The 24,309-nt window shown below is 39.0% G+C and overlaps 1 protein-coding gene across 1 annotated transcript in view; it reads left to right on the top strand.

Annotated features, from left to right (window-relative positions):
* The window catches only part of OTOGL (otogelin like), a 168,234-nt gene that overhangs the window by 133,096 nt on the left and 10,829 nt on the right, over positions 1 to 24,309 (top strand). The window contains exons 43-54 of the mRNA XM_075552752.1: positions 290 to 504; positions 9,529 to 9,670; positions 10,441 to 10,626; positions 12,472 to 12,684; positions 13,157 to 13,261; positions 13,548 to 13,655; positions 14,752 to 14,853; positions 15,328 to 15,432; positions 15,519 to 15,559; positions 20,548 to 20,611; positions 21,744 to 21,922; positions 23,189 to 23,293. Coding sequence (XP_075408867.1) covers positions 290 to 504; positions 9,529 to 9,670; positions 10,441 to 10,626; positions 12,472 to 12,684; positions 13,157 to 13,261; positions 13,548 to 13,655; positions 14,752 to 14,853; positions 15,328 to 15,432; positions 15,519 to 15,559; positions 20,548 to 20,611; positions 21,744 to 21,922; positions 23,189 to 23,293 — 1,565 coding nt within the window. The remainder of the gene's footprint in view (positions 1 to 289; positions 505 to 9,528; positions 9,671 to 10,440; positions 10,627 to 12,471; positions 12,685 to 13,156; positions 13,262 to 13,547; positions 13,656 to 14,751; positions 14,854 to 15,327; positions 15,433 to 15,518; positions 15,560 to 20,547; positions 20,612 to 21,743; positions 21,923 to 23,188; positions 23,294 to 24,309) is intronic.

Here is a 24,309-nt window from a genome sequence, read left to right as displayed (position 1 = left end):
AGTACTACTGTTCCATGAGCGGGGCAGTCAGTGGAGAAGAGTGAGAACAGAATCTTCCTCCGCATGGCCTTTTCAAGTACATTGATTTTCAGAGTCATGGATTCGTCTGAATCTGGTTAAGATCGTTTGGAACAATTTTATTTAAAAATCAGATGTAATTTAAAAGCTGGTGGCTCTAATTGACAAATGCATTGAGTACGTAATGCAGTTAATAAGCTGACTTAGTTTGCTGCCCACATTTGGTTTAGGTGAGATTCCCCCCAATCTAAATGTCATATGTTCCTTTTAGGAATCTGCAATGATGACCCGGACGATGACCTAACGATGCGAAATGGTACGATTATCACCAATATGGAAGACGTCGAGTTATTTATTGAGAGCTGGGAAGTCGAGAAGTCATTTAAAGTAACCACACGAAGACCGGTTAGGAACTGTACGGAGCATGACTGTAGTCATTGCATTGAGTTGTTAAACAGAAAAGTTTTCACTCCATGCCATGATAAAGTAAGTTGAAAGCCACTATAAATAAGAGCTGTCATGTTAGACATATTGTAAGTAAGAGGCAATTTATTTCTGTGTTGATAGTCTTCTATTGAGGATCGTTTATCCCAAAATCTGTCAGTATGCTTTGGAATTTAAAATAATTTGCTATTTATAGACTTACAGAGACAGGAAAGATGATTTTCTTTTTTCTCTGCCTTGTCAGAATGGTATCTACAGTTTTCAAGAAATATGAAATTCTGCCTTATGAATAAATCCCTCTAGGAAAAGAAGATCGATGTTACTTGATAACCAAGTATAGAAACCTGACAGAATTTAATCAAATTTTTACGATACTGGCCACTTGAGTGTATAGACCTTCCATGGATTCAATTTAATCAAGACTTTATGAGGCTTTAAATTGTAGAGTTTATGTCACTAGCAGACCTTTTAAATAATCTATATCCTTAACAAATGAATCCATTGTTGTAGATCAAGAACAAATTAATATAGTTCAGTAAACAGGGTGACATGGGTGACTCCTCCCGTGCACTTGACTTCTATGCTGGGTTTGGTAATTCATTGCCATGGTCAGCCAGAGCCTCACGGGAGATACTCACAATTGTAGGGTTTATTAGGGAAGTTAGCAGGTTCCCTAAATCATAGTCAGTAGACAGTGAGCATACAGTTATTAGTCCACAGTTATTGGTCTTCAGCTGGCAACCAGAATTTTTAATTGGTAATTTTTTTTCTTTCAAAATTTTATATACATCATATCTTGGTCTTCTTGCTTGCAAGTTTTCTCCCAAGAAATCGAAGTGGAATATAATTGATTGCTGTGGTGAAATGAAATTGGTGAAACACTACCCATAGTCTTTGTCCTTCCCACCCAGTGCCTGGATGGGGATATGCAAATAAGATGTAGAGGACTCAACTTCAGGGGTTGTTCGGTTTATCCATTCCACTAGGTATAAAAGTAAGCCGCCATCTCAGGGCAAGAACAAAGGGTCCCTATGATCATCAAGAAAGGAGAACCATGAGTGGAGTGTCTGCAAGATCCTTACCTGAAATAGCAGAGGCAGCCAAGGCAGCGGAGGCCATGAACAGCGGAGGGACTGTCGTAGGCCCAAGAGAGAGTGGTGGTTATCTGGAGCCGTGGAAGGAGTAAGGAACACTGGTGGTGGGAGGCTGCATTGCAGAGCAGGTACCCTTTGGTCATTTACAGCTCTTGCTCGAGCAGGACCCAGGTCAAAGGCCATGTGTTTAAGATATCAAGAGCCAGAGAAAAACAAGCTTAGGCTAGGCTGAGAAGCCGCACTGTGGGCAAAAGAACTTGATTCTGACAAGTGTATGGCCTGTTAGCTTTCTTAATAAATTCCTCTAGGTGTGACTATGGTCTGGGAACTCTGGGTGGCCAGTGCGATGGGTTTTCCAAACCAACAGAGAGAACGCCCTGGGAGGGACAGTTGGCGTAAGAGTAGACTACGGAAGAATGGAGAGTAGAGGCATCCCTTCCTTCTGGACTACAGAAATCGTCTCCTTGTGAAGCCAGGGGAGTCAGACATGGCCTTTCCACCATTTTCTCTGTTATCTTTGGATATAATAATTTGTCTTTCTTGAACTCTTCTCAGAATTTTTTTTCTTTGGTTTTGGAAAGTTTGATTATGATATGCCTTAGTGACTTTTGGCGGGTATCTATCATGGTTTGGGTTCTCAGTGCTTCCTTAATAAATGCTTTCTCAGCAAACAAGCGGCCATCTAGCCCAGAAGCAACCAAGCCCACACGGAAGCAGCACACCAACATAGGTGACCATGAAGGACAGAGGAGACCAGGTCTCCAACAACAAAGGTGGGGTGGTGGTGAGAATCACATCACCATGAAAGAGGGGGAGTGCATGATGGGGACCCAATGCCCACCTGTAGACAGCTGGACACCCCTTCCAGAGGGGTAGTGAGGAGGAGATGGGCCACTCAGGGTTCAGTGTAGCAACAATGAAACTCAAAACCTTCCTCTAGTTCCTGAACGCTTCCTCCCCTCCCAATCATCATGACCCCAATCCTACCTTGCCTTGCGGACCTGGTTGTACCAGAGGATGTACAGCGGTGCAGTGGGGATCTGGAGGCACAGCGAATCTAGGACAGACGAACCCCTCAACACCAGCGGTGGGAGTGGCGACACCAGGAAGGAAGGGCATGTATAAAGGGAGAACCGATCTCGGAGATCTATGTGTAACCTCCTCTCTGGGAGATTGGCAAGGGGGAGGCGGGTGAGGGGAGACGCCGGGGAGTGTAAGATAAGATATAATAATTATTTATAAACTATCAAGGGACCAGGGGTGGGATCGGGGAGGGAGGTGGATGGGGGGAAAAAAGGGAAACCGAGCTGATTCCAGGAACCCAAGTGGAAGGTGAATTATGAGAGTGACGAGTGCAACGAATGTATAAGGGTGCTTTGCTCATTTGATGTATGCACAGATTGTGATAAGAGCCTTATGAGCCCCAATAAAAAGATTAAAAAAATAATTACACAAATAGCAACGAGTACAAGGAAGAAGAAAATGTTCTAAAATTGATTATAGTGATGATTGTTTAACTCTTGATATTATTGAATTATTGAATTGTATGATATGTTGAGTGCCAATGACACTGTTAAAATAATAATGACAAACTGATAATGAGTACAAGGGATCCGCTGAAAAACTTAAGCTCCGGTAGCTGAGAGACGGAGGCGGAATATTGAGACAATATGAACTACTAGGGAGATTTTACCAAGGGTTGGAGACCACCCAGCATAAAAATGTTCCTAAGGTTTTTCAGATGGATAAAATAGCAGATGTATAACCTCAGCTAGTTTGTAAGAACAAAAATCCTATGGTGCATGTAATATAATAATTAAATTAGCTGACTGTAATTATCTGTGAAAAGGAACGAAGGGATGTATCAGGGAAAAGAAAGATGTATTGTCAAAAGCAAAGCAAAATCAACAAATGAACACACACAAAAAAAATAAATGCTTTCTCATCTTTTTGATATTAGGGAAGTTTTTGAACAACAAATTGTTAAGTTTTCTCTGTGCCTCTTTTGTCTCTTCCTGTTCTGGAATTCTGATCACTTCTAAGTTATTCCACTTGATGGTTTCCCAGATAAATTTTAGACTTTATTTTTTCTCATTCTTTGTGTGTGTGTGTGTGTGTGTGTGTGTGATGTGCCTATAACAGGTTAGTATAGGGAGTTTCCTTCAATTTTGCTAATTCTTTATACTATTGATTCAATTCTATGCCACTTTAAATCCAATTATTTATCTTTTCTGAAATTTTAGTATTACTCTTCTGGATTTCTATTTGCTATTTTCATATAGCTTCTAATTGTTTATTTAGTTTGTCAAATTGGTTTTGTATTATTTTCCTGAATTTCTCTAGAATATGTATTTTTCTTGATTTTGTGTATAATATCTTTGTTTTTATCTGCGTTTCTCTTGATCTCCTTCTTCTGTGAAGCATCCCCAGTATAATTATTTTGAATTTCATACAGGTAGCTATTTTACTGTTTCTCCCTCGCAAAGGTCTTTTGGCTCTATATTTGGCCACTGGTTTGAACTGTCATGTTCTGAGACTAAAACTGTTTATAGGAGTAGAAAAGCCAAATCTTTCTCCCGCAGAACTGTTGGTGGGTTTTACTGACGACCACGAGGATTGCAGCCCAGCACGTTAGCACTACATCGTGAGAGCTCATAACATGATGGAGGGTTGGAAGCTAGCCTGACAAAAACTCAGATGCCTTCCACCTTAGTGAAATGTCTAGGGGGGGTCTAACGATGTGGAGCTTGTCAATGTATTCCTTTTAAAGTGAAGGATAAGCTAGTGCACATGGCGCCTCCCACAAAAGATGGTACCATGTCTGGAGGGCCTCTTTGGATTTTGGAGGCAGTATATTCCTTATTCGGGTGTGCAACTCCAGCCTGTTTATTGAGTGACCAGAAAAACTTCTGGTTTTGAGCCAGCCCCAGAATAAGAGAAGTCCTTGCAGCAGGTCCAGGCTGCCCGGTAAGTTGCTTTCCACTGGAGCCCGAGGATACAGCGCATCCAATGGTTCTGGAAGTGTCTGTGGCAGAGAACGATGCAGCTTGGACTCTCAGGCAGGTCTGTGGCAGAGAGTGATGCAGCTTGGACTCTCAGGCAGGCCCCGATTGGTGAATCACCTGTCAGACCCTTAGCATTTTGAAGCGGAAGTTCTGCCCTCCTCTGCAGACAAGTACTCTCCTTTTGATTGTTTTATTTTTCTTCTTTAATTGGTCTTAGTGAAGAGTGAATGTCTCGCTATGAGCCACCAAGTCACCATATGGCTTGAGCTGCCCATCAAGAACTGGGTGTTGTGTGAGCCATAGATTCTTGAAGTTTGACAGACACAGCAACACTCCATCATTAAATGGAAGGGTGTGTACAATATTGGGCTCGAGCAGGACCTGAAGGCACAAGTTATCTGCATGAAGAAGCAGCATTTAAGCTTAACGGCACTGTATTTCTCTGAGTGTGCACTTATGGCCTCGTGGCAAGTTTCTTATGGTCAGTTGACTGGGAAAGTGGAAATTCATGCTTGGTTGGCAGCTGGGTCTATATGACATGCAGGGACCAGGGTGGGTGGCAGCAGCACTACTCTGGGACTTCGCCGAAGGACAGTGAAGGGAAATCCTTCTAATGAGTAGAACTTTAAGCGGTACACCTGGCTGGTTATTTTGCTTAGAAGGAGAAATGGTCAGATGTGAGACTATGCCTTCATTGGTGGGCTGCTTGGCTAGGTGGTCAGGTGCTTTCCAGGGGCATGCTCAGAAAATTGATGACAAGGAGGTGTGGGGAAGAGGTCTGTGAATAGACTTCTCTGAATGGGCCCAAAATTTTAAAGATATTTGGGTCTCATATGAATGCCTGCCAGGGGTTGTTTTTTTTTTTCAGAGGAGGATTTGAAAACTCAAGTGGATGGGGTGACCCATTCTGTGGACACCAGTGATCCTTTTCCCCAGCCATTACCCAGTGGGCTCAGGAACCAGGAACACGGTGGCAAGGATGGAGGTTATGTGTGGGCTCAGTAACAGACTTACCCTCACCAAGGATGACTTGACAACTTTTACTGCTGAGTGTCAGTCTGCCAGCAACAGAGGTCGACAGTAAATCTGAGACATGAGACCATTCGTGGGAAAATCAACTAGAAATCTGGTGGCAGGTTGATTACAGGCGGCTACTTCTACATGGGCAGCAACTTTTTCTTGCAGAAATAGACACTCTAAATATGGATTTGCCTTCCCTGTTTGCAATGCTTCTGCCAAAACTATCACTTGCAAACTTTCACAATGTTTTATCCACTGGCCTACTATCCTGCACAATCTTGCCTCAGGTCAAGGATCTCACTTTGCAGCAAATGAGGTACAGCAGTAGTTCCATCCTCAGGGAATCTGCTGGTCTTTCCATGTTCTTTGTAATCCTGAAGCAGCTGGCTGTAGAGAATGATGGAATGGCCTTCTGAAGACACAATCATAGCGTCAGTTAGGTGCCGATACCTTGCAAGGTTGGGGCAATATTGCTAAGGAGGCTGCCCATGCTGTAAGCCAGCAGTCACTATGTGGTTCTGTTTCTACAATAGCCAGGTTTCATGAGTCCAAGGACCAAGGGATAGAGATGGGGCTCCAAATGATCTCCTCGCAGCGTAGTTGCTTCCTATCCCTGCAAATCTAGCTCTCTGGTTTGGACAAGACCAAAAATTGTTATTAGTATCTCCTCTTTGTATGAATCAAACATTTTTGTTCACTTATAACATGTAAGACGTAATGGGGTTAGTGGGCTTTTGTTTGTACATGCGTTAGTTTTGTTTGTTTTGTACAAGTATGATTTTATTGTTGTCTTGGTTTGGAGATTATGTGTGGTTAAAGAAATGTGTACAGGTGCCAACTGACAAAGGGTAGATTGTGTCTGTGCCAGGTGGAAGTCTCCATGGGGAGGTGGCGTATTTGATATCTATAAACGGGATGCTGTGGGGATCTCTCTCTCTCTCTCCTTCATGGCCTATTTCCTGTCTCTTGTCTCTTTGGATATGTGCCAGCAGCCTGGGATACGGCCTGCTGATTATGGGAGCTATCTGTGACCCGCCATAGCATTTGCTCTGTGCATCTGTCTGCCTCCACCGGCTTCTCCGCTTTCTAGTGCCACCTTCCCACCTCCAGGCAACTATACAAGTCAGGCAAGGTCTCCAAAGTAATATCTGACCATCAAAATGTACTGATCTATTTCTACAACATTTTAAGCCATTTTTCTTGATTAAAAATCCTCTCCTTAAATACGTATGTATGTTCCACCGGTTTGCTTTACTAGAACTCAGTCTAACATAACTCCCTAGTCCTAATGACAAGACATCACTGTTAGGAGTGATCTCATCTCTGCTGGCTCCCTCCCTGCTGGAGTTCTCAGCCACTTTCCCACACATTTCTCTCGTAGATCTAGCTCATTCCTGGTTAACCTTGCTTCACCTAGCTTTGCCTACATTGTATCTCTGTCCTATGGAGTATTCTGTGAAGTTGCCTTCTTTTGTTCCTCACGGGAAAAATGCCTTCAGTGACTCAAAATGTCCATGATGCTCAGGGACGGCTGCCTGGGCCACTTTTGTTCCATAGCTCTTCTTGCTTGCTGCTTTTGTTCAGTTTTTTCCTCCAATCAGTGTTTGTTCTGATTCTTTATCCTTTCATTTGATTTTGTTTGGTAATTTCATCGGTGTCTGTCGCTCGTGGTCTCTTGGGTCTTTGTCGTGCAGCGGTGGCATCAGTGCCATGCCAGCTCTCCTTCTTGCCTGTGACTAGTTCCGCTTTTTCTTCTGCTGGAATGTCCAAGGTTTTACCTGACAATGAACATTTATGGTTGCCCTTTCCCCGGATGTAATGCTTTTAGTATGGTAGCTCCTCTTGATCTTACTGAGAGGTTTTCTTTGACTTGAGATCCACAAAGCAGAGAACATGTCTATTGTCTGCACCTGCATGTTGCAAATACATAGTACAATGCCTGACATGCAGTTAAGTATCCAAACATTATGAATGAATGATTATGTAAATTAATGGATGGATCTGCTTTTGTGGATAAAGTGAACAATGGATGAAAACTTTTATTTTTCATACTAAAACCTGAGTTGAAGAAATGACGACTAAAAAATTGAGTCAAAATATTAAAGCAATCTAGGACACTTGAATTTGTACTAAGTAATAAAATATATTGAGAAACTGTTTGTAATGTTGTCAGGTATCATAATGATGAGGTAACTATAAAAATAACCTGCACCAGTTTCCTCACGCACTGCCATTGAGTGCCCTGTGGCCCCTAATGCTGCAGAGTAAGCTGCCCCTTTGGGTTCCCAAGTCTTAACGTCTTGACAGGGACAGGCAGCCTCCTTTTTCTTCCTTGGATCAACTGGTGAGTTTGAACTGCTGACTTTATGGTTAATGACTGAATGTGCAGACAACTAAGCTACCACACTCCTTCGGTATCGGTTAGTGATATTAAAAAAGCACTTATAGTTCACACATAATATCTGAGATCTATGCTTTAAAATATTCCAGCTTTTCCAAACAAAAATCATGGTCTACATGAACATGCAAAAATATTGATTATTGTTGAGTTATCTTTCACTGTTGATTATTATTGGTAAGAGTATATTATTATTTTCTCAATTTTTATGTTTCAATCAATATTCCCATTCAGCTTTTATGTGTTTTAAAATTCCCAAACATGACATAAAATAAATCAATAAAGCAGACTCATCTAAGACTATCAGGGAAAGTTGAGGCCAGCTATGTCATTTTGATAATGAGATGCTGATGCCTTAAAAATAATGATTGCTAATTTATGACATGTCAGAATCTATTCTATACACTTTGCCAATATCACTTTATTTATTCCTCAGAGCAATTGGAACTAGTAGATGTTATTACTGACTCTATTGAGCAGATGAGGAAACTGAGACTGAGAGTATTTAAATGCCATGGGAATGGTTAAGGACTAGGAGGTGCTAATGACCATTGCAAATGTTTTGTGTAAAGAAATGTTTGGATTCTTGGTGATTTAGCAAAGGAGACTAAAATGAAAATAGAATCTTGGTTATTAAAGATCTAGTCCTTGAAGAAGAAATTAAGGAATATGATAAATATTAAGTATTTTAATAGAACCCTTTGACCTGCTTTAGAGTTTAGCTTTCCAATTTGGGTGCACAGTATTGATTTGTTAATAAAGTAGTGTAGAGAAAAATTGGAATTAATACTAAATTACAAGGTAAATTATTTATACTTTAGGTGTCTTGAGATCAAAATGAAATGTATTCTGGTCTGAGAAAAATGACAGTCTAATTAAATTGTGACATGTAAAATTATATAAACTATCCAACCATATGTTCAATATTAATAGAAATTTTTTGAAAAGTATACATAGCATCATTTAATGTGAAATTCTAAGTGTCATTAGGGAATACTCCAGGAGCTTCTAATCTTGTGCATAATAGATCAAAATCTTATTCAGTATATAAAAAAGACCATTATCAGCAAAAGTGCGATATCAGAATAAGCTTTTGCTAGGTCTACTTTCCTTGTTTTCCCCCCATCTTTTATGATACAGACAATATTGGAGACAATAGCAATCTTATATAAAAGGTGTCTCTAAAAATACTGCAAATCATAGGCTGAATGTCATTTCATACATTAAAAAACTCTGAAGCTCTAAGGGAATCAAAATATAAAGTTAAGGAGCTCTGGCAGTCCTAGGGAATACATTCTGGCTGCTAGCTGCAAGTAAAGCAGTTCAAAGCTGCCAGCTGCCCTGTGAAGGAAAGATATTGTTTCCGCCCCTGTTAACTACACAGACTTGCTACTGGTTGGAGCCAACTTGATGTCAATGACCTTTGAAGCAGAATTATAATGAATATTTACAAGTACCCTTTGATTCTCCGAGTAGTTTGAGTTCAATTTAGCGTCTTCCGAAGAATTCCGCAATGTTACTCATCCCAAGACAAAGTATGCCTCTTTAGGTTTCACCACAGCATTTCTGTGAGAAGATGTGGATAAACTATACCTACTTTTGGAACTACGAATGCGATGCGCTTTCTGCATATGCAGCTCTGTGCAACAAGTTTGGCATCTGTATTCACTGGAGAACCCCCGAGTACTGTGGTAAGTAGTCGTAAGCCAAATAATCTTTTCCAACCTTAAATAGCATCCCAGGTTTTAAGCATTAACGCAGGTCTCCTCTTTTAAAATCATGGAATAATTCAGCAACATTAAAAAGCACAGGGAAAGAATGGTGTCCCAGTGACAGGCTCTGTTGCTCGGCTCCAGAAATAAAAGAGAGACAGATGAGACTCGTGTGTGCTTCTTTCCTTTACCTCTCCTTCCCAAGTGGTGATCGCTCTTCCAGAGCGGAGTTTCAGATTCACAAGGAATGCATTCCATCGCCAATGTCTAGAACATCATTGAGAATCTGCCCGGCATGGTAGTGAAAGATTTAACCTAAATATGCAGGACTTGTATTTTTTCTGGCTTGGTTAAATTATATTCTTCAAGTGGATTCTCATGCATATTCTGGACAGACTATTTTATCTCTAGTCATTGCATCACTTAAAAAACTTATTAATCATTGAATCTATGTGCCAGACTTTGCTGTCTCTTGATCATATTTACTTGATATAAATTAGATAAATTATTCCTACTGTAAAACCTAATATTAATTGAACAGGCAATTTTATTTTATACTATAGGGTTGATAGTCAAATACACCCATTGATGGGTTTGTTTCTGATTTATAGTTGCAAAGAAAATTAAGACTGGGGTTTAAAGAGACCTAAATGTGTGACCTTTATTTTTTGAAAGATAACTTTAATTCATTTTATTATCATCCAAATAGATTATTTATCATTAATAATTCTGTCCTCCATTACTATTAGCTCTGAGTTGCCCAGAAGGGAAGGAATATCAGCCTTGTGTGAAACCATGTGAAGCAAGAACGTGTCTAAACCAGTGGTCCTATGATCACGCCTCATGTTTCAACTTAAGAGAAGACTGTGTGTGCAAAAATGGAACTGTTCTTCACAGGCCAGAGTCAACTGAGTGCATTCCAGAGGGAAAATGTGGTAAGAAGCAAGCCATTGTAAGCTCGTCAGTGTCCAGCAAACAAGCAAAACAACTTTTGACCTTAGGGAGATGGTCTGGAAAAGTCTGATCAAATTGATCTTGGTGTTGGAAAGGACATGAGCCCATTTGTTCTTGCTTTCAATTTAATACGATTTTATTTGAAGTAGGTTCTTTCTTTGTGGTGATGTGCTTTAAATGATACTTCCACATATAAAGGAGACTTGGCAGCCCTGTGGGTGAAGTGTTGGACTGCTAACTGAAAGGTTGGTGGTTCAAACCCACTAGGCACTCCACAGGCTAAAGATAAGGCTGTCTACTCCCAGAAAGATATACAATACCCGAAACCCTAATGAGCAGTTCAATATATCCTATAAGGTCACTGGGTATTGGAACAGAATAAATGGCAGTAGATTTCAGTTTGGATACATGTGAAAATGGGGAGAGAGGCTGCTGTATTAAGAAATCAATGGTTTATGGATTGAATTTAGATCCCAGTCTCTTACGTAACCTCTCTGAGAATCAAGTGAATCATCTGTGAGTGAGGACGATAAAGGCACTTCTCCCCTGGGGAAGCAGCACTGGTGGTGTGGTGGCCGGAGCACGTGACTGCTAACCGAAGGGTTGATGTCAGCTGCTCCAGAGGACAAGGATGTGACCGTCGGTGTCCATACGACTTGGAAGACCAGGGCACTCTGCAGGCGGTTTGGGTTTGTCTTCAGCGGTGGTAGCAGCTAGATGTCATTCGACAGCAGTGAGCTTTTTGGTTTGAGCGCTCATAAAGCTATTTGGGGTATAAATAAAATGATAAATAAGATTTGACATTTAGCACAGTACCTAGAGAAAAATAAGTACTCAAGAAATGGAAGATAGTATGAATATCTGAGGAAAATGTTTAACATTCCTACTTTAATTTTCAAACTATTGCAGATTGTCTTTATGATGATGATAGATGAAAAAAGTACAAAACTGGAAAATTATAGTTTAATACTCTCCTATATGTAGGGCTCACCCTGCTCAAAATCATGGTCAGACATAAAAAGCATTTACTATGTAAGGAAAAGGCTACAGTAGTGAAATGTAGCTATAGTTTTAGGTACAAGCTTGTGTTTCCCAATATAACTGCATCTATCGAATATGGACTTTGAGAATACACAGATGTCCTTATATTTGCTTAAAATTAATGAACATTAGTTTCTTTAAAACCTATGAGATTGGTTTCCTAATAATTAGTATCATATGAAAGAAGCTCAGTAGAGGTTGGGGATATGGCTGATTACTATGTTTATCTCTATTTCCTAAAGAGAACTACCAGCGGTCTATATTTAACACAATAGTGAAACTTTTATAATAAAATCAACAGGACACTAAACAATGTTTTCCTTAATGGCCTGCTTTCCACTTTTGAATTTTTAAGTGGAAATGTTTTGAATATTCATGTCAATAATAGTGTGATACAGGAACTACCTTATTAGCTAGAAGTACTTATTTCTAATGTCCAGCACTTTCATCTAGATTTAAATTTGCAATACTGAGTTAGTTTCAACTAATGGGAATTGTATTTGAAAGCTGAAATGTATCCCAAATAGTGAACAAAGTATCTTAGTTAGAGGAGAAGATAATACACATTTACAAAGAAAGCTGGGAACAAAATCTTCTCAGCAGGCTAAATGAAAATTTCCATTACAGAAAAAATATGAAGTAGTGGTTTTTGGAAAACCGAGGAAGCTGAGAAGACCAGATATGCGACCTAGCATCTCTGTCACCATCTGACATCAAAACATTGAGCTTGTTTTATTTAAGTGTCCAGGTGACATAACTGTGACATAATTGTCAATCTTCCTAAGTGTGTACTGACATTGAAGATCACCCTCGTGCTGCTGGGGAAGTTTGGAATGGAGGTATTCACGAATGCTCTCTGTACCGGTGCTTGGAGGATGGAAGCATTATTCCTGTAGAGTCTGTGTGTGATGACGCGTCCCCACCACTTTGTGAGCGGGAAGGTGAAGTTGTCATGGGCATTGTTGACGAATGGACTTGCTGCTCAGAAGAAATTTGTGGTAAGTTGTCCTGCTGATGCCCGACAGCAAATTCACCACAGCTTGGTAGCCTGTTAAAAAGGAGGACACGAATGAAGCTTGTTATAAACAACAACAACAACACCAGTGTAAAGACTGGACCACAATTTAAGTACTGACATAAATGTCACACATTTTCAAAAGCAAGTTTTGATTCATTACAGCGCTGCTGACTTTGTCAATATGTATGCAGAAATATGGGTATTGACAATGAATGATACTTATCAATACACGGAAATAGAAAGAACTGGAGAAGTTGACTTAGAGCAATCGAGAGTGAAAGGCAGGCTTAAGCTTATGTCGGTTGCCCTTCACATAAGCTCTATTTTGGGAGCTGAGTGAACTTCATCGCAATGTAAAAATGCTTATTGTTAGAGTGGTTGCTGGGTTTTGGGTAGCAGCATAAGATTTTTGTTATGTTGATTGATATTTTAAGTTTCTTTTTAATTTCCAGGATGTGATATGACTTTGTGTGACACTACCATTCCATCATGTACAAGTAGTCAACAGCTGGTTGTGGGCTACAGCCCTCTTTCTTGCTGCCCACAGTACCAATGTGGTGAGTACGAACATGGGGAAACCGCAGTGAGTTCAACTGTCCATTCAGAATAGCGATAAAGATTCATTTCTTGTGATACTAGGAAAATGATTTATTATGGTAATATGCGCTAAGTATAGTATATTTTGTAACCTTTCTCTCCCTTTCCTTTGTATTTGTATACATAATCTGCCATTTCATACATATTTCTGCTAAGATTAGAGTCTAAAAGAAATTATTACCAAATCTAAAGATAAACAAACAATGCACACTATTTAAAATTTCAAACATCTTTGTGTTTCTGCAGAATGTGACCTAGACAAATGCCCTGTTATTCCAATACCAGAATGTAGAGAAGATCAATTCCTGCTTCAAGTTCAACATGGAGCACCTTGCTGTTTCTCCCCTCTCTGTGGTGAGTGCTCTCAGAGAGACTTTCTGGGAAGGAAAGGGACTCTCAGGAAACTCTCTTACATAACGTGGATTTGATGGGATTGAGAGTGATGAATATTATGACAATGCACCGAACATGAGCCGAAAATGACTTTCTACACGATGATGATGGTTGCTATTGTCATTTCCTTCCCTTCATCTCTCTTTCCATGAAAAATATACATCCTTGTACCCAATCCAAGAAAACATCATCAAGTTTTTATTACTTTAATAAGGCCAATAACTAGTTTCTTTTTGGAGAAAATATAACTGTGGTTTTTAGTTAATAACATGAGAGGATAATGGACTTTTCTTAAGCGCTCGAGAACCTCTTTAAATGTTCAGTTCCCCTGTGTGCAGTGTGCACTATCGTGACCTTCAAGAGAATGGTACCTACCAATAAAGTGTCTGTGCCCTGTGCGCATGAGCCAGGCATTCTGTGTGATGAGCGGAACATTAAAAATGGCAGCTTTGTCTATTTCCATTTCAAATAGATTTCTAATCAAAGATCATGTAGTGATTAATGTAAGTTTCAGATGCACCTGTACTGCTTCCCTTCGGCACTGACTGCATCTACGCAAAATGAAACTTGACAATTTCAATATTATAATCAGGGAAAAATCAAAACAAATCTCTTCATATTAGTTAAGGTTCTTTGGCTGCAAGTGGCAGACATGGACTGATTCTGGCTAGTTTATGGACAACCAATTCCTGGAAGCATTTGGGGAGTACACAGGATCCAGAGGAAGCAGGACAGCCAGCCATGGACAGAGGAGACTCTGGCTGCTCGAGGCGGTGGCATTAATGAATGGGTCCATCACTTGCATTTTCTGCCTTGGTGTGCCGCTGCTTGTGATTATGGTTCCATGGAAGGAGATCTCATTAGTCTAATTTGGGTCATATTCCTACAGAGTTGCCCTGTGAGGATAAGGCATAGATGTCCTAATGACCAATTAGGAAGATCTATCAAAGTTCTGCTTTCCATGTTCCCCATTTTATTACATTTGAGTATGGTATTCTTAACTAAAAATTAATTTGCATTTAGCTCAACTGTGCTTTTTTGTTTGTTTGGCCCTTAGTTTGTGACCCTTGTACTGAACCTATTCCATTATGTACTGATGGGGAATTTATCACCGTGGATCTTAATACTACACACTTCTGTTGTCCTCATTATTACTGTGGTAAGTGTGTTTTAACTAATTAAAACACTAGTCTTGTCATATGTTTAAAAAGTCCAATGCACTCTAGGTATACTATAATACCAGACCTTAATTAAATTGTAATATATGAAAGTACATATTAAATACAGTTAGTAATTTTACACATCTAGGAGCTCTTCTCAGAAAACATAATTGCCTCCCCAGAATAAATTAGCTATGATTTTTCTCATCTTTGAGTAATTTCTAGATGTTCAGATGATTCCACACCCTTTTGACTTCCTCTCTCTTCTCGCACCTCTGTCATTTTCAACAGCCTTCTTGTTTCTCTGAGTCCCTTGTTCAGTCTTCCCTAAGGCGCACAGTTAGGTCCTAGAAGAGCTGGCACTGCGACGACATGAGTCAACCTACGACTTCAAAAATGGCGGGACAATGAGCGTGAGAAGGAGAATGACTGGAACGTGAAGTTAATCTTTACCCCGTAATCTTTCTGTTTAGTTTGTGAACCAAGTCTTTGCCCTATGCCTCTACTCAACTGTGCAGAAGATATGAATCTTGTGAAAGAAAATGTGTCTGGCCAATGTTGTCCAATATGGCATTGTGGTAATAAACTTTCATATTTTAAAGTTTTATTAAAATGATGCTAATATTTTTAAATATACCTAAATATATTTATGTTTCCCTTTTAGAATGTAGCTGTGAAAATCTTGTTATACCAACTTGTAAAGTGGTAAGAATACATGCTTTCATTTACTTGTATTACTGTTATAGCAGATTTGCCCAGTGTAATATATTTTTTGATTTCTTGAGTGCTACCCCATAGGCATTGATTGTGGATCTAAGGAAAATGAAACTTGACAATCCCGATATTATATTCATTTATCATGACATTGATTATTCGTCCAAACAAGTGACACTCAGCTATGTATGTATAAGAAAGAGCTTTCAATCAAGAATTAATGATATATCCAGCCCAATCCAACCCAAGTCCACAAATCTGATGTTGGTCAGTAAATTCCTCTCTAGACTAATGTAGCCACATGCTGGTGACACAGAATGGTAAACGGGAAAGTAGGGAGAGTACAGGCTGATGGGTGTAGAGTCAGGTGGATCCAAGTCAGTGGAAACCTGACAGGAGGTTGACAGGTCTTAGGGTCAGGTGACCCACATGGGGACTTCCCCTGAAAGCAGACATAGAGTTCTTGTCAAGTCCCAGCAAGGAGGAAGGGGAGTGGGAGAGAGAGAGAGAGAGAGAGAGAGAGAGAGAGAGAGAGAGAGAGAGAGAGAGAGAGAGAGAGAGAGAGATCATCTCTGTTAGTCTTGCTCTTATACAAAAGTCTATGACACCAGAGGGTGTCATCAGGCTGCGACTTGATTGAAAAGTCAATCAAGCCCTTACCAGGAGTGTCACGTTGACATAATCCCTAACTAAAAAGTGAAAACTCTGTGGATGAGAAAAGACCAGAAAAGTTGTTCCAGGAATAAAGACGATGCACTTGCTTATTCTTTAAAGGTAGTAAAGGCTCTCACACGAAGATCTCATTGGAAGCCTTACTCTGTTTATCATCTCCCTGAATGTGTCCCCTCAGGCTTCTTTTTGTTCCCCAAACTCACAGAGCATTGAAGAGGACTGTGACTTGCATCCCTTCAGAATCCCCAAGAGTTGAGTTGTTGGGGAACAGGAGTGGCTAGAGAGATGGGAGCAAGGCCTCTATATGTTTGTAGACCTAGAAGGATATGCCAAGAAACAATAGTTTCACATTTTGAGGTTTCTTTAAAATGAAGTTTTCTGTGCTTTTTGTAGCAATACTTTAAATTCATCCTCCAATTTGTGCTTCTTCCTAAGAAAGGTGATCTAATGAAACAGGGAAATGTTGCGACAATATCATTAATATCACACACATGTAAAATGTGGTTGACATTAACTAAAAACTAGTTGCAGCAGTGCGTCAATGTGGACCTGCCAGAATTCAAACCAGGTTCAGAAGAGGACGTGGCATGAGCGACACCAAGGCTGATGTCAGGTGGAACTTGGGTGGAAGCAGGGACTCTGAGAAAGATCTCCTGTGTTTTACTAACTAGACACAGTTTAAAGCTGTGCTCTGGGGAATAAATGGGGTAGTTTTGAAAGCAACGCAACTCCTCTTTGGATGTCATTGCTTCATTAAGAAATCATTCATTCAGCAGTGTTCTAATGATGAGTTAATATCATCAAAGATTTAGATAAAATGTTCGAGTTTTTTAAATGTTGCCAGAAAAAATTCCCTCACTTGATTTTCTCCAAGGATGACTACCTTTTTGTTGGCGGTGGTGATTCTAACACTTGCTAGGGTAACCACCTTTCTGTCTGTCCTTTTTCTTTGTCCTCCCGCTGGGTTGTACCACTCTCCACCTTTCTCTTTGTTCTTCCCCACCAAACTTTGTCCTCCATGCTGACCCATTTGTTGTAGTCTAGTTCAACTTTCAATATCTGAATAGTCATTATGAGTCCAATTTTGATATTACTCAAATTATGAAGCTTCTGATGAATGAACATTTATTAAATGACTGGATTTCTGGCTAAGCACAAAAACACAAGTGATATTTTAAATATCTTTGAATATTTTTTCTAAATACATGTCTGCATGTGATTTTACATGTATGATGTTTTAATTTTACATTTCTGTGTCCACACGAGTATAGATCATGCCCCTTACTCCTAAGCACGCACCCTGAATTCTTTCAGGACACTTAGCAACAACATCAGAACAAAACAATACTGTTTTTTTTCCACAAAGATAACAAACATTTCAGCATGAAGAGTTTCTTGAGCATTTGCAATATTGTTGTTGTTTTAGAATAGCAGCTCTATTGATATAGAATTCCTTTTTCAGACATTTGACCCACCTGAATCGTGTAATTCAGTGAATTTTAGAAGATTCAGAGTTGCGTAGCAACCACCGCAAGCATTGAAAAACCCTAAATAAGAGTCCTATACTGACCCGCTCCCAGTGACTACACATGTCCTCCAACTGTAGTTCGTGGAAGCCACTTCTCTACTTTCTGCCTCCAAGGGTTTTCCTGTGGTAGATGTTTCAAGTAATACAATCCACTGTGTGATCATTTGTGACAGGTGCTTTCACTTAGCATAATATTTTCAAGATTTTGCCAGGTCAACCAAGCAATAGATCTGCCCTCCTTTTGTTATTGAGTAATATTCTATTGTAGAGCTAGATCTAGACATTTCTCCAAAGAAGATATAAAAAGGTTCAACAACACCTGAAAAGTTCCTCAACATTACAAGTATTGAAAGAAATTCAAATCAAAACCACATCAATCCCACTTCTCATTGACTGGAAAGACTATAATACAGACAGGTCGTAACACATGTCGGCAAGGATGGGGAGAAATTGGAACCCGCAAAACCTGGGGGTGGTCATGTCAGATAGTGTGACTTCTGGAAAACAACCTGGCAGTTCAATTGAAAGAAATATTAATGACGGAGTTAGCATGTGGTCCAGTGGTTCTAACCATAAGAAATGAATACATTTGCCTGCGCAGAAACTCATACAAAAATAAATGCTCTTACAGCAGCATTGCTCGTAGGAGCCACAAGATGGAAAATGCATAAGGGAGCTAATGAACCTGTTGTTACTGATTCTGAAAAAGAGCCCGCTCACTGTGGAGAGAAAATAATGCCATCATTAGTTGATGTGATAATAACTATTGATCTAATAAGTAAAGACTTATTTCTTCCATGTGCAATGGTGCATTTAAGAATAAAATTGTAACTGATATGAATAAGATCTCCAAGGGCACCAGTAGAAGAGGGTGGAATTGAGCATTTAAGTGTAAGCTTGAAAGGACACAGTGGGTTTTATGATTATCTCATACAGCAGGAGGTATAGCCCTAGATGATTAGTGTAAGCCTACATTCTCCTCTCTCTCTCTCTCTCTGTCCACCTACCTACCCACCTATCATTTATTTCTTTTATTGTAGTTTATGCACAGGAAGAATTTGGTATTATCCTTATTTAACTCCATAATCCTGACATTTTATTTCAACATCACTAGAATTGTGTAATCACTAAAAGACATTAAAAAATTTCAAATGAGTTAATGTTTATGAAACTACAAGTTGGAAATGACTATGAAAAGAAAAACAGTATCTTATAGGGAAAACTGCCTTTTAAAGATTAGTGTAAATTTATTTGAATCAATTATTGTGTCAAGAATTAAATTCATTTTATTACTGATACTTCAGGAGGGAACTAAAACATCCAATAAAACTTGACACTTTAATTATCATCTTGGAAATTTTAAAAGTGGCCTTAGGTTTGTCTAGGAGCCCTGTTGGCACAGTGGCTATGCAATGAGCTACTAGACACAAAGTCAGCAGTTCAAACCCACCAACCTCTCATGGGAGAATAATGAGGCTATCTTAAAGATTTAAAGATTCAGAAATGTATAGGGGCACCTCTACCCTACCCTCCAGAGTCACTGTGAGTCAGAATCACCTCCGTGGCAGTGTTACTTGCCATTGAGTTATTTGCAACGCATATTGATCCCATCTGTGCAGAACAGTTTCTTATGTTCCCAAGGGTTGACCTTTCATAAGCAAATCTCTGGGTGGGTCCATGCCACCAACCTTTCAGCTGGCAGCTGCATGCTCCACCATTTGCATCAGCCCAGCTTGCTCATAGGGGCTGATGTCCCTATGAGGGATTGATGATAGGGGAAAGTCTGAGAACCTGGTATATGAACAAGGGAAGACTCTACAGCACTCTTCATGTTGACCCATTCAGTTATCTCAAGCATCCTAAGAGATAGGCAGGATTATCATCGCTATTTAATAGATGAGATAAATGAGACACATAGATTAAGAAACTTGTCCTGGACAATAAGATGAGTAGGTAGTTGAGGCAGGATCAGCACCGACTGTCCCATCTCCGAGCCTGTGCTTTCCTCTACACTTCTGCTCCTCATGTACTTGCTGTAGCAGCCTTGCTCGAGGGTGTGGGGTGCAGACTCGCTCCCATGCACACTTGAGCAGGCTTTAGGCTAACTTCACATTGCAGATCAAGAACATGTCAAGCTAACCAAGTCTCCAGGTGACCTCTCCTATTGTTTACTAGAAACTCAAACTTATTTTCAAGGTACATAATTATAGATAGAGCAATCGAAATTTAGAGTGAAGAGTAGTGCACGATCATGTGGTTTCTTATATTTACCATAATCACACATGTCAGTATGTGCTGAGTCAATATATAATCAACTTATAAATATGTGATATGTAGTATGAAATATATAATGATTATTTGAGTTCATAGCATCATTAGTGAGTTTATTGTGAGTTATTATTAAATGACTATTAAATTAATCCAAGCCTGTTTACTACCAAGTCTGCATACAGTATAGCGCTGGTGGTGTAGTGGTTGCCAGCTGGGCTGCGATCCAAAAGGTTAGCAGTTTGAAGCCACCAACCACCCCAAGGGAGGAAGATGGGCCTTTCTGTTCCCGTGAGTTAGTCATGGAAACTCACAGGGGCAGTTGTACCCTGTCCTATACAGTTACTACGAGTCAGCATCTACTTGATGGCAGTGGGGTTGGAGTTTTCGGTACGCATTAAATCCCTGCTATAGGTCTGCCTCTGTGAAAGGGAACTTATTAGATGTTATCGGGTGTGGGGTTTGGTTTTTCTTTGCCGTTGCCATATAATAAGTCTTATCTTTTTAATAGGGAGAATTTTCTACAATTGACCATGACTTTCAGAGTGACTGTGGTTGTGTACAGTATTTATGTGGTAAGTGTGTGTTTTGTTGCTTTTGAAGTCATATTGTTGGCGACTGTTGTTAACGCATGTCAGTTATAAGTGATGCTCTTTGAAATACGAGGAAGCTTCAGGAAGTTTGTGGAAACTGGAAAAATTGGATTAAAAATTAAAAGATAAGGGATTTTCCCAATCAGCATTTGAAGTATTTACCTCTTTTTGAGTATTAAAAATATGATTATTCTTCTATTTTGCATTATCTCTGCATGTTCTGAAATTTGATAACATGACAAAAAATTATTTGTTTCAGAGATTTTTCAGGTTTCTTAAGTGTTCACTATATTTTCTCTATATACTGGATATTTAAAACACAACATCAAAACATATGAAATTTTTTCTTGTTAAATTACTGATGTTAACATTTTAAAGCAAAAATAAAGTTGAATTTTTCCTATGAAACACCAAATCTTCATACTAAGTATAAGTAAACACTAAAAAAGAAAACTTACTCAACAGCTTGTCATTATTAAACTTTTATTTGAGAGCTTAACTTTATTGTCGCAGTGGCATAAACAGCTTCGAGACAGAATTTTTCAGTGGTAATCCAGCCTACCCTCATATGCCATTTGAAAAGCTACAATAGCATTCTAAATCAGCTACCTCCAACATGCAACATGGTTCACACGGCTTTATGTTTTGCAACAGAATAAAATTTAGAATCTTCTGAAAATAATTATTAAAATTCATGAAATATTAAGCAATCTCATCATGGAATGGCATATTGCTATGGAATTAGATTTTGCCTTCATCCACATCCACAAATGTCATGGCATGTTTCTGAAAAGTGGGTAGCAAATACTATGACCCCCTAAACATCTTACATCCCAGAACTGGTCATAAAAGAATTTCCAACATTGAACAGCAATTGATTGTGGATCAATTCCTTATTGTATATTGTATATAAAGTACACTGTATTAATTGTTAAGTAAACTCCCGGGTCGTTTATATAATATAGTTATATAAAAATAAAGGTCTCTCTTGGTTTTGAAAAAGCGGCATATCACAGCCTAAAGACAGACTTAACATTCCATTGATCAGTGAATAAAAATGTAAAAGTTTTCTTGTTGACTATATATATATATTTTTTTCTTTTTCTTTTCTTAGAAAAGGACAATGTGTGTGTATTTCAAGACGCTTCAGTACTGAATCCTGGCCAATCAATAACAAAGTACTTGGAAGGGGACTTTTGCTATGTGGTAGAGTGTCTGGAAGAAAGAGAGAAAGGCACCGGCTACCACACTCTGAATTTTACAATGGTGAATTGTTCCAAAGAATGTGACGTTGTAAGTACCTGTTATCAGTGGAATTAGTGAGAGTTCATGAATCTTTAAATGGCAGCTCCAGAATTTGAAATAGTGTCGGCTCTATGAGTAAAATAGATTTATATATAATTGAATAATTCTTCAACAACTTATTCATGTGTGATATATCTAAATAATTTAGATCTTAACACATTAAAGACTGGATTTTTTTTTTGCCAACTTACCCAGGTGGTCAGGTATTTTTTCGGCTATTAGTTTTTTTGCATTAAACCATAAATGGGTTTACATCTCATCAACTTTTTATATTTATTTATAAATTTCAGTTTTTGAATATAAAACATTGTCTCACATTATGAAACAATATTTTGCAATGTATGCAGAACATTATTACTTTTATGAACTATAATCTTCATGAAATTATAAACTTCTTATATAAATAATCAACATAATCCATATTACATTGAAAAACAGTAAAAGTAAATACAGTATATCAAAGAAAGAATACACTCTTTGTTCCCCAGTGTTCATTTGCTGATATGCTCCTCGGTTATACAATATACCATTGTTACTCTACTCTACAACTATACTATGCAACTACATTGAGAAACAAAGACAGTGTGCATATCTTATCCCGGAGACACCGGGCAAAACTGATCTCCTAGCCCTTCGGTTTGATGAGTTGTGGAGACCTTATTCTAAACAGTTACAATTATTTCATATGTTCTAGTTAGCATAGGCCCTCCATATAAACAAAGGTTCCTAGTACTTTTTTAATGTATGGTACTTTGTATAATGTTTTTCTCTGTGAAGCGGTACCTTACAAAATTTGCATATATACCTGGTTTCACTTCTTTTTCCATGGGCAGCACAAACTCTGCAGGCTGTGGTAGGAAATTTCTTTATTCCGTTGCTTGAAATGAACACAGGTTCATGCTGCTTCATGAGTTATCTCGTGATCCATCCATGACAGATGACACACGAAACACAAGTAAACTTGGGATCTATCCATAATGTGTTAACATTCCCTGTATGATCATAGAGCTTCAGGCATCTTTTTGTGTGTGGTTTGTTTGATTGGCTTCTAGAATAAAAAGTGACATCTAATATACTTATAATATAGCTGTATAAAATCAGTTATTATTAAAGCTCTTCACAATCCCCCTTTAGAAATGCTTGCAGGTGACCTGAAAAAGAATAGTTATTTGGGAAGCAAATTCAGAAGCCAACTCATATCAAAGCGTTGGAGCTGTGACTGAGGCTAGTGGAATATATTCTTTTTATCTGCAGCACCAGTTGTACGTTCCATCTCCGAGTGATTATGATTGTTGTGGGACCTGCAAAAATGTATCCTGCAAGTTTTCTATGGACAACGGAACATCAGTTATATATGAGGTATGAATTTCTTATCTCCTAAAATGTTTTTGTGGGAAGATAACTCTGTGTTGTTGTTTTAAGAAGATGTGCTTTAGTCTAATAAGTTTGAGAATGGCAAGTACACATATACACACCTCCACATATAATTAACACATGGATACAACATATGCACAATGCACAAGGCTACAGTTTAAAGGAGTTGATAATTTATATGTTTAAAAACATGTGTAATCTGCTTCTCAAACTTATTTTTGAAGAATTTCACTCCCCTCCCCTCTAGTTATGAGGAGGGGTTCTGAGAAACACTGATTCCTAACCATTATAAGAGAAGTCCTGGTGGCAGAGTGCATTGTGAGTTGGGCTGCTATCTACACAGCTCATAGTTTGAACCCACTAGCTGATCCTCAGGAGGAAGATGAGGCTATTTACTCCCTTAAGTAGTTAAGTCTTGGAGACTTCCAGGGGCAAGATTACCCCGCCCTATAAAATTGTGGTAGGTCACAGTTGACTCCATGGAAGTGAGTGAGAATCATTTCAAAGGTGAAGGTCAGTAATGTTTTACTCATAAAGCATTTTAATAGAAATCTGAAACTTAAAATATTTTCAATTTCCAATTTTTGATATTGAAATATTCAGTGGGTAAAACAGAGGGGGGGATGAAAACACTTGACAGTTTTTATGAAAGATGATTGTAAGGATATGAGGAAATGGCGTGGAGACACCTCTGACCAACTAGGGCTACCAGGAGTAGGAGAGTACAACCCCACATTAGCCCAATTCCCCAAAGATAGAGATCCAACGCCTGCACTCTTCCGACCTCTCTTCCCTATTATGACCCCAGCCATCCCTACCACAACCCTCTATTTCTCTGGGTGGATTGATCATTCATGAAAATGGACACATAACTCACAGACAACATAGCTCAAAGACAATACTCATGATTATGAGAGTGTGTTAGGGAAGTTAACAAATTACTACATGCCAAGATCAGAAAACATTAAGGATAGTCTTTGGTCCATAGCAATGCCTCTCCT

Source organism: Tenrec ecaudatus, chromosome 6, assembly GCF_050624435.1.
Source record: "Tenrec ecaudatus isolate mTenEca1 chromosome 6, mTenEca1.hap1, whole genome shotgun sequence".
NCBI lineage: Eukaryota > Metazoa > Chordata > Mammalia > Afrosoricida > Tenrecidae > Tenrec > Tenrec ecaudatus.
Note: the sequence above shows the minus strand (reverse complement) of the source record. Positions and strands in the feature narration are given on the sequence as shown.